General features: G+C 36.3%; 3 protein-coding genes and 1 non-coding gene across 5 annotated transcripts; 2 read left to right on the top strand and 2 right to left on the bottom strand.

The window, feature by feature from the left end:
• LOC104744729 lies at positions 2172 to 3724 on the top strand. Its single transcript, XM_019236607.1, has 5 exons — positions 2172 to 2252; positions 2602 to 3000; positions 3095 to 3207; positions 3299 to 3525; positions 3615 to 3724. The coding sequence occupies exons 1-5, from the start codon at positions 2172 to 2174 to the stop codon at positions 3722 to 3724; spliced, it is 930 nt and encodes a 309-aa protein (XP_019092152.1).
• LOC104744726 (lon protease homolog 1, mitochondrial-like) lies at positions 4719 to 7296 on the bottom strand. Of its 2 annotated transcripts, none has more exons than XM_019236570.1 (8): positions 7213 to 7296; positions 6963 to 7028; positions 6640 to 6858; positions 6502 to 6543; positions 6324 to 6434; positions 6142 to 6231; positions 5490 to 6059; positions 4719 to 5363 (listed from the first exon to the last, which is right to left on the bottom strand). In XM_019236570.1, the coding sequence occupies exons 1-8, from the start codon at positions 7270 to 7272 to the stop codon at positions 5190 to 5192; spliced, it is 1332 nt and encodes a 443-aa protein (XP_019092115.1). In that variant the 5' UTR covers positions 7273 to 7296; the 3' UTR covers positions 4719 to 5189. The 2 variants fall into 2 exon arrangements, with proteins under 2 accessions (XP_019092115.1, XP_010464125.1); XM_010465823.2 differs by having other exon boundaries at positions 5490 to 6056.
• LOC104744727 (zinc finger matrin-type protein 2-like) lies at positions 7603 to 9846 on the bottom strand. Its single transcript, XM_010465824.1, has 10 exons — positions 9744 to 9846; positions 9588 to 9668; positions 9469 to 9493; positions 9292 to 9374; positions 8777 to 8809; positions 8599 to 8677; positions 8404 to 8456; positions 8239 to 8299; positions 7972 to 8054; positions 7603 to 7846 (listed from the first exon to the last, which is right to left on the bottom strand). Exons 1-10 carry the CDS (start codon positions 9759 to 9761, stop codon positions 7754 to 7756), a joined length of 609 nt encoding a protein of 202 aa, XP_010464126.1. The 5' UTR covers positions 9762 to 9846; the 3' UTR covers positions 7603 to 7753.
• On the top strand, positions 9931 to 10002 carry TRNAP-CGG. The gene has a single exon. It is a non-coding gene; the product is annotated as a tRNA-Pro (tRNA).

The raw sequence follows: 10111 nt of genomic DNA, 5'->3' as shown, positions 1-10111 counted from the left end.
GGACAAAAAAGATGATTCCAACGATAACAATAGTTAGGGTTATGTTGATATTTGGATCAGTGATGGTTCTTTATAGAATCTTTTTCAAGTGTTAGCTTTCTTCTTGAGTCTTGTTGTAAATAAGTCTAAGGACTCTGTTTTTTTTCTCTGGAGCGTTAGCTGGTTCTGTATACAAGTGCTGTTACTTCACCTCTGAGATTCACATACGAACAATTTGTAGGGATCCAACTGGATATTGTGTCTTGTGTGATCCTCAATCAAGATACACTTGGCACTCTTTATCACGTAAAAAGAGTGCCAAGTAAGAGTTACGTCTTTGGATTACTTTTGTTTGGGTATATAAGATCTTTGAGTTACTTTATATCGAAATCCATTAATAGTACAAAATCTGATAATGAGACAAAAGCCCCACGCCATCTTAAAATCAATCAATTCCAATATCTTCATCTTCTTTTGGTATTTGAAATTTATCCGTTTTGAATATAGATATCAAACAGACTACGTAGGAAAATTTTCCTAAATAACAAAGAAGTTGTAAAATACATAATTACATAAATACAGCTGAAATGAGTTACAGTTTTGATGTCCACACTAGTAAATTTGTATCATATAGTTACATTTTTTTGTTACAAAAAAATTAATAACAAATAATATCTATAAACTGTTACAAATTAGTGACAAAATTTAATAGTGACAAAATTTAAGTTAATAGTTATTGTAGCCATACATATATAGTCATATGGATTTTAAAGCTTATATATATAATCATCATGGTCTAATATTAAAACGAAAATTAATAAGGAAATTTTATATGAGAAAATGAGTCATCAAAGCATTTTGAGCTGCAGCAAGGATAGATATCATATATCTCGTGGTACGGTAGAGAATCTAGAGATGCATGAATCAAAACCATGGATCATAATAAAGAAAACAAAAAAAATACATGAAGTGAAAGAGTCACTATTATTTAATATTACGTATATGGAAAGCCATAAGAAAAAGGCAATATTGACCGTACCCTACAAATATTTCAAGCACACATGCTCTCTATGGCCTCATCAATATAAAAGAGAAAATCACGTGTGAATTTGAGTGTTATATAGATAAAAATAAGAGAGAGAGTGAGAGTGTGTGTATTATAAACTTGTACCAACCAAAATGTGTAAAATGCCTAACAAGCCAAAATATGTGACAGGCTGACGTTGATGGTGGAGATCGCTCTTTCCCTTTTTCCTGAGTACCAATCAAAAAGATATGAGTACATAAATACCATCTAGTGGATCATAAGCTTCAAGTAGTAACTACGAACATATACACTTATTTTATAATTTTATACTCTTCATTCCTATTTGGGCTGAACTAAACTTGATCAAAATGCATATATATGTGTAACTGTTTTTTTCTATTTGTTTTGATTTCCCAAGTTTAAACAGTAGAACCATTATAATATCAAAGTGTTTTGTTTGATTCGTACTAGCTTTCTTGATACACACATGACAGTATGACACAACGTATTGGTGTTTATCTGAACCTAGCTAATGAACTAATTACGTCGAATCACATTCAGATTTTCTGATGTCATCCACCTAAGCGAATATTTTTAAAGGTGATTTTAGAATGATTATACAATCACATTAATCAAATCTATAATGATTGCATGGTCTTTTGTAGTGTAAAGTAAACAAAGAAAAAAAAGCTACACAAAGTTGGAACGCACGCGTGGTGACGGCTTAGCTTATAACGATATAATTTTCTTGAGTTCTTTCGACATTTAAAAAAAAAAAAAAATATAGTAAATCTGTAAGTTTTATAACAAACAAACAAAATTTAGTTATATAATGTCTATTTCCTTCATAAAATTATATGATTGAACTGGGCCATAAAAAGGGTTTCGAATAAATCGCATGGGCAAATAGCCAAATATGGATTACCATAATTTGTTATTGTCCAATAAATAATATAATACCATAATTAAAACCTAAAGTAAAAAAAGTACGGATATGTATGGATACAAAACCCTAAACGACTTAACTAAAAAATCAGGTACGGATACAAAACCCTAAGATTTAACTAAAAGTGCGGATAGGTACGTCTATATATTCTCATGGCGAGGCAAATCAGAATACGCAGTGTGATAAAAGGAAACCTAAAGTAACGAAAACAATATAGAGATGGAGAGTTTACGAGAAGAAGAGTCTCAAGCAAGAGATGGCGGCAACAACAATCATCATAACAGAATTGCTGATGATCAGGTGACTCCTTTTCATCGTACTCTCTGTTTCTACTTTGCTCTATCCTCTCTCTTTCCTCTGTTAATTAACGCTTGCTTTGTTCTCTAATATGTGCTCTCTTCTTCGTTCTGTTTCATCCTCTGTTTTTGTTTTTGTTTTTTTCTTTGTAACTCTTTCAGATGAGTTTACGCCTTAGGGTTTTAGGTTTTTGGGTTGTTAGATATATACATATATATATGTATTTGGTTATAGATCTAATTTAAGATTCGTTCACATAAAAGAAAACGTTTCTTTCTTCGTCATCTTCTTCAACTTAGGATCTCTCTGATTGTTATCTCTCTTACTTTGTTGTATAAACCTAATTTTTCAGGGTCCTCGTCTAAACTTGCCTCTGACGAAAACTCCGGAACTTATCAACTTGATTCAGAATTACCTCAACAGAAACAACCCATGTTCTCCTCAACAATCAGAGAGCTCAAAGACATCAATGCTTCCTCCGAAGGTTCCTGCAGAGAGACTCAAAGCTATGAATTTCCCAATCTCCATGATCATAATTGGCCAGTGGGAATACCGTGCAACAAACCCTGACGATATTGTGGCGAAACTCTATTTTGCAAAGAAGAAACTTATATGGGAGATTCTCGACGCTCGAGATCCAAAGACTAACATGCCGAGGCTCAAGACAAAGATCGAGATCGAATGGGATGATGTTGCTTCTTTTCAAGAGAGTATTAATTCACGTGATGAAACTGGAATCCTCAAAATCGAGGTACTAATCATACTTATATACTTATATTATATGCTTTTACAAATTATGAGGGTAACTAATTAATGATCTTTGAGATGTTTTTGTTTATGTGCAGTTGAAGAAACGTCCAAAATTCTTCATAGAGAATAATCCAATAGCAGGGAAACACACACAATGGAAACAAATGGATCAAGATTTCACCGAAGATCAGGCCGCTTCCCGTTTCAGGTTTCCTACTTTTATCTTCCATCGAATCATTTTATTTTGCTATTTGTAACGTTGAAAGTGATTCATAGTCTTACGTTTATATATATGACAGCATACATACACTTCATTTTGATGCCGGAGTTCTCCAAAAGAACTTGGAGAAGCTTTTGTCCGATAGCTTCTGGGCCAAACTCTATGATGTCAATTTCCCGGTACGAGAAGCTGTTTTCTTCGACATTGACTATGGAATCAACAATAACACCAACTCACCTAGCTACGTCCTAAGCCAGACACGTCACTTTAATGTCAACAGTGACCTTATACATCACCCTTCTCAAGGTAAAGTACCTTGTACCTTACGCAAATGATCATTTTATTGTCTGAGCCAGGATTAAAAGAAAGAAAATAAAAACCTATAACTTTGATAGGAATTGGTCACGTGGGAGTGGGAGAAGGAAACTCTAACGTGTACTGGGATAACAATGGAAGTCAAAACTCATATGGTCAAGCCAATAATTGGGTTTACACGGGAAATTAATAATTATGCACATCAGAGAGATCGATCCCACGCTCACGAAGACTTATAGAGGGTACATATCCATCCTCCTAACAGAATCTACTTGTGTAGTCGGCCAACTAATTAGTATATATGATGAATCGTAAAGCATAATGCTTTAACAATCAGGACCCATACACTTGGCACGTTGACATTCCTTATTATATAGTTTCAGCGGCAAAGTTCGTGTTCGTTCTTTTTCTACTTGAAAGATCAAGATTTACCACCTTGATCTCCATCTTCGTCCAGCTCTGTTTCCCTTTGCTCTGTTTCTGATCCATTAGAAAAATTAGGTTATTTGCTAACTTCTTTCTGATCGTTTTTGTTTGTTTGTGCATATGATACATCTCTTATAATCTTGTGTGTTTGTTTGTTTTTGTTCTCTTATCCATCTTCTATGTTTACGTTTGTGTTGTTCCGGGAAACAGAATGGATGCAGAAGAAGTCCCTTTTAGTTTCCCGATATCGAAGATAGTCATCGGTAATTGGATACGCTCTCCGATTTGCCCCGAGGATCTGTTAATCAAGCTTTATATCCAAAGCAAGAAGCTTACATGGGAGATGGTAGGAGTAGATGCAGAAGCAGGAGGGGGATTAAAGAGAAAGATGGAGGTAAACTGGGATGATGTATTGTCTTGTAGAATGATCCATAACTCGGATGGAACCGGATTCCTTGACGTAGAGGTAACTACTTATACGTTAAAAAACATTCTGATTTATGAGAGGCCATACTAATAATGGTCTTGGACCTCTTGGTGTACATAGATGAGGAAACGTCCTACGTTTTTAATGGAGACGCATCCATCCCCAAGTAGCACTCAATGGGAAAAGATTGATGAAGATTTCACCTGGAATCAGGCTGCATCAACGTTCAGGTTTGTGTTTTGATCCTACTGTATTCGGTTCTTTTTAGTACCACTGGAAGTTCGAAGGCTTACCACTATACGTACAACAACAGGACGCATACATTGCATTTTCCTTCTGGAGTTTTGCAAGAGATGATGAGCAAGCTTGTGTCAGGTGATAACTTTTGGAAAGAACTCCTCAAAGTGGGTTTCCCGACTCTACCAGAATCTCTCGTCTTTGAACAAGATTTAAACACAGAGAACGACGGCCAGATACGCAGACATTTCTGGCATGACGATGGAACGCACATGACTTCAATTGCTGAAGACAATGATGGCAACAGTATGTGAGATAGAAATGCAGAAAAGAGAGAAGATGCGTGGAATGTGTTAGTGTCCTTGAAAGAGTCTCGTTTATTGAGTCACACAATCTTTGGTGGGATTTTTCTTTATGTTTTAGTATTGGTCTTCGTCTTCGGCTCTTAGCTTTGTTTCGTTTGTTTGATGACTGTGCATGGAGGTTGTTTTATAGCCAAGATACATTAGAGGAAAACGGAAACAGAGGAAAACCCCAACTCAAAGACTTGTTAAAAAAATTTCTTCTAATGGTCAGAGTTGAACGCTAGCTCAAATATCTGATCATATTCATCAAAAAAATGAACATCAAGCCCTTCTTTCAAATTGTTCGGGAGCTCATCAAAGTCTCTCCGGTTTGCTTCCGGGAATATTATAGTCTTCACTCGATTTTTTCTTGCACTTATCGTCTTCTCTTTCACCTGGGAGAGAGAGAAAGAGAGATTTTGTTTATACAAGGACTCCTACACTACATGCCTTAACAGGAACTTAATTAATCAGTAGCTAGACAGCTGAACAGGGTATTATATTGTAGTTTCGTAACTTACACGGCCAATTCCAAGAATGTTTCCAGTTAGAGTGACTTTCCCACTCATTGCTAGATCCCTCCTCACAGCTTTCTTCATGGCAAGTGATAATAAGGATGTGATCATGGTGCAGACTGTGCTTGCATCGTTAACTCTAGGCAAATGTAGGCAAAGCATGGAATTCGCAAAGAAATTGTTCTCAGGTTGCTTCTTGAGCAGGATTTGATGGGCTACTTTGTAAGCAGTACAAGCGGTACTGTGCGTCTCTTCCCCAACCTGACCCATTACATAGAGGCATCCTATGGCTTCACCTTGCTCAACAAAGGATGTCTCCATGTAAGATGTTAAGCCACCTCTTGATGTCCAAGAAAGAGCCATAGCAACCCCAATCGGTGTCTGCCAATACCAATACTGCATGACACCATAACTTGCAAGGTTGTATTCATCAGTTTGAACCTCTTGATCATTGGTCAAATGAACTTTTGATTTTATTGAATGATTTTCATTAGGGTTCTCTCGGGATTCAACTTCAAAAGCAACAGCAAGCTCTTCAACAGATGCTCCTTCTCCTATTACTTCAAATGCAATCTGCTACAAAGGTCAATGATATTATTATACCTGTTTTCCCGCTAGGGTCTCGAAAATGTCAGAAAATACAATGTATAAGACTTACGTCAACTTGTTGAGCTTGATGTTCTCTAGCACAGTGTATCAGGGCTCCAAAATCAGCAACATATGAATAACTGAAGTTATGACCTATATGCTACACAAGTTCAAAAAGGAAAAACGTATTAAGATTCTTGTTATATGCCTAATATTTATAGTGAAAATTCTTTTTTTGAAAAGAAACCTTGCCTGAACATGGTTTCTCCAAATTGGGCTGGTCTTATGAACATTCATAAGCATTGAAGAAACATGAAAGAATGTTGCCCTCGTGACATCATTGTTCAGGTCGTATGGTTTGGCCTGCAAGGTAATACATAAGAAACAAGGTTTCCTGATTTGTGTATCTATCTTTAAAACACCAACGCACCTCAAGATAATTAACTTGAACGGTCAGAGGATCTTCGCACACCTGTGAATAGTAACACAAGGAAGCAGTTTGAAAATACAAAATTCTTTTAAAAAAGGGTAAGAAGAGAGGGATATATGTTTCTAAACCATCTTTTACCATATAGGATATTCGAATTCGCATGAGACCAGTGAGGATAACTCTATGACCTTGAATACTTGATATATAAGCAAGTAAGCCAATTTTATGAAGCTGGTTAAGTAAATATCTTCCTTTCAGCTCATTGATGTTAGTCTCTGATGATAGATTAGTGTCATCCCTCAAAAGAAAAGCTCCGACATATGTCTTCTCCGCTAAAGCTGCGAGTAACTTAGAATCCTACATATATATGCGCACACAAGATTCATCTGTAAAAAAAACCTCTTAAACCCACCCAAACAGTTTATGCATCATGCTTTGGTTTTTGGATAGAAAACACATACGTGGACGGAGATTTGCGACACAAAACCAATGCCAAGAGGCCTTTCCGATAGCGGTAAAGCTATAACCTGCAATAGCTCACCAAAGGTAATATAGCGCCTTAGTTGATTACAGCTTTGCTTATAATGAAATTCCAACTTCGTATACCATATGCGGAAATTAGAGTCCGAAATTTACTCGACTAGTCCAAGTGAAATCCTCTATGATCATCAAAACTTTTCCAACTAGTTCAACAAGTTAAAGTAGACTAACCGTTGAGGGAGATGGGAAACTTGGGTTAAGGGGAATAACCGCTTTAGGCTGGCCCTCCATTGTCGTAGTGTTCGTGTACGGTAAGTTGACTTGGCTCTGCTCTGCTCTTCAAGACTTAAACCCTTTTCTCCCTTGTAATATAATCAAGTCTTCTTTAAATAGAGTTATTGTTTGATTACAGATTACAGATTTATATAGCGAAAAAAAGAATCAAAACCCTTTCGAGAGAATTAATCAGAATGATCCGTCCTTATCTTTATTTTTATTTTTTTTCAAACGATAATGTTGGACCTTGAAAAGTTTATCCAAGAAGACAATTTATTGCCACTACCTTTAATCATGAAACATATTTCTTCCCTCAAAGCCACAGGATGAATGGGCCATCAGACATTGTTCAGTTTTTTCATAGCACCTATTAATTTAGTGATACAAATTCCTCTTCTTGCACAATGAAACAATGTCGTAATGTGAAGTTAGATTACAAAGTTGTGTGGATCAAAAACGCTAGAACACAACAGATACCAGTGATAAAAAAAACTCATCATGATTTTTTCGAAGATCCAAAGCCCCCAAATCCCATCATCTCTGCAACCTCAGGATCCATCTCAGGCTCCTCTTCTATCACCTTTCCTTTCTGAGACAAGAAAATTTGAAAGACAAATAAAAACTTAAGCCAGATTTCCAAAAGCCAATCACAATAAACAACCAAATTGAAAAAAGAGCTCAAGAAAAGATCTATCTGTAAACAAAAAGACTTGCCTTCTTCTCTTTCTTTTTCTCCCGACGCTGCCTTTTTTGTTCTTCCTCTACTTCTTCCTGTTTCCGGATGCGTTCGTCCAGATCTATTCCCAGATCAGGATCAAATTCAGTTATCGAAGATCTACTATATACATTAGAGGAGAACCAAGTGGCCTACTCAATGTTCTTTCTCAACCTACTTAGATTTGGTTTTAGCTTTTCTTTCCATAGGATAGTTTCTAACATCAATCTACATAACTCAGAGATGGGTCTTCTCAAAAGTCTTACCTTGTTCTGTGAAAGTTCCTGGCGTTTTCCGCTTCTTTAATGCCTCAAAGCGCTCCTGGACCTAATACATTTTAACCAGAGGCACTTTTGTCTCAGATTCATTCACAGGCAAAACCCCATGAAAGCAATTCAGCATATACTTGTTCAAGTGAAGAATATATTTACTTGTTCAAGTGACGATCTCTCCACCCGCATAGACATTCCCAATGCCCGTTGATCTGTGTAAATCAGAAACAACACCATCCAATTTAGTTTACAAATTGAATAATCCATCCAACAATTCAGTGGTTTCAAAATTGAATACGACTTCATTAGTTTGACTTGTTAGAAATATGGTGAGTAAAAGAGTTCACCACGTACGTTTTTTCCCATTTATATGATCCAAGTAGTTTGCTGAATCTTTAACAACACAGTCACAGACGCGACAGAAATAACCGGCCTGTGGGAAGAACAAAAAGGTCATTAGCAGATTCTCGCGTGATCACAAGTTTTTTTGCTTAAAAACATACTTGTACTACAGGTAGAAAAGAGCCATTACCTGCTGACTTAGAGGCGCTACCGGTGTAACGACCTGGTAATATAAGCAAGAACGTTAGGTTCTTGAAGAAACCTTAACTGGAAGAGACTTCCATATCAAAAGAATGAAAGAAGAAGATTGATATACAAATATAATCGTGCAATAAACCAGTTCAAACATAAATGCCGTGTACTATATAGTAAAGTATTCACAAAACTTCATCTATATTCAAAAGGAACAGAAGAACTGAGATTCCCAATGTTTACAAAAACCTAATGAAGTACCAGATACTATCATATTATCAACTACTCTCAAGCTTTCAGATCAAAAACAAAAAGGGCAATGCTTAAAAAATGGACTTCTCATGTAAAAGGTACCCACATAGAAACATCATCAGTGACAAAGACTCATTATCCAAGAACAAGTAGACCAAGGTTACTCATACAAATTCTATGTCTTACTGATAAACAAAAGAAAAGCTAGCAACTTTCTATTCAATTCAAAAACAAAATAGGTAAGAAGAGATAAAAAGTTACCTGCGTTTTGCCCAGACGAGATTCTAGGTCTACATGATAATCTCTATGCTTCAAAGGGGCTCTTTGCACAGGAGGACCTTTGGCTGAAACAATAAACAACAACCCTAATTTAGTGTCTCATCAAGATTACACAAGTTCAAGTATTTATAAGCTGTAAATCAGAGAATTAAACCCTACAACGAGACTTAGACCGATCTGACTCCTGCATCCATCAAAAAAAAAGAAGCTTGATTTAGCTTTCAAAATTGAAAAATTGAAAAAATCAGGAATTTGGGGGAAGAGTGAAAGAAAAAAACCTTCTTTTCGCGTTCACGAGCACGCTCCTTAAACTCTTCCGCATCGAACTTTTTTCTAAACGTATTATCAACCCCACCAGTCTACACACAAAGCAATCTCACAGTCAACATCGTTACCCTAAATCTATAAACCCCTAAGTAGAGAACCATCGTTACCGTGTTGCTAGAAGCCATTGGAGAACCAAAAAATACGCTGAAAGAGAGAGGAGGATACACACTGATATGGATTCTTCGAGTTCTCTCTTCTCTCTTCGATGAACAAAACAAAAACAATGGAGTCTCCGTTTAAAGACGGTGATATGTTATAGAATAAATATATTAAACCCTGATTAATTAACACTCAGGGTGTTTGGTCTAGTGGTATGATTCTCGCTTCGGGTGCGAGAGGTCCCGAGTTCGATTCTCGGAACACCCCGATTTTTTTTTTTTTTTTTCACATGCCGTTTCAATACATTCAATCATTCATTACCTGCACAGCGATCAGCTCCATTACTAGAAACAAGTTATGAAAATGTCTATTAGAC

Source organism: Camelina sativa, chromosome 15 (assembly GCF_000633955.1).
Source record: "Camelina sativa cultivar DH55 chromosome 15, Cs, whole genome shotgun sequence".
Taxonomy (NCBI): domain Eukaryota; kingdom Viridiplantae; phylum Streptophyta; class Magnoliopsida; order Brassicales; family Brassicaceae; genus Camelina; species Camelina sativa.
This window is presented reverse-complemented; position numbering and strand designations above follow the sequence as displayed.

Coding starts and splice junctions, on each gene's coding strand:
- LOC104744729 (XM_019236607.1), top strand. CDS start 2,172: ATGGAGAGTTTACGAGAAGAAGAGTCTCAAGCAAGAGATGGCGGCAAC. Junction 2,253..2,601: donor ACAGAATTGCTGATGATCAG/GTGACTCCTTTT, acceptor CTAATTTTTCAG/GGTCCTCGTCTAAACTTGCC. Junction 3,208..3,298: donor CAGGCCGCTTCCCGTTTCAG/GTTTCCTACTTT, acceptor TATATATGACAG/CATACATACACTTCATTTTG.
- LOC104744726 (XM_019236570.1), bottom strand. CDS start 7,272: ATGGAGGGCCAGCCTAAAGCGGTTATTCCCCTTAACCCAAGTTTCCCA. Junction 7,029..7,212: donor GTTTCCCATCTCCCTCAACG/GTTAGTCTACTT, acceptor GAGCTATTGCAG/GTTATAGCTTTACCGCTATC. Junction 5,364..5,489: donor ACATTCTTGGAATTGGCCGT/GTAAGTTACGAA, acceptor TCTCTCTCCCAG/GTGAAAGAGAAGACGATAAG.
- LOC104744727 (XM_010465824.1), bottom strand. Junction 8,457..8,598: donor TCATATAAATGGGAAAAAAC/GTACGTGGTGAA, acceptor TGATTTACACAG/ATCAACGGGCATTGGGAATG. Junction 8,300..8,403: donor AGAGATCGTCACTTGAACAA/GTAAATATATTC, acceptor AAAATGTATTAG/GTCCAGGAGCGCTTTGAGGC.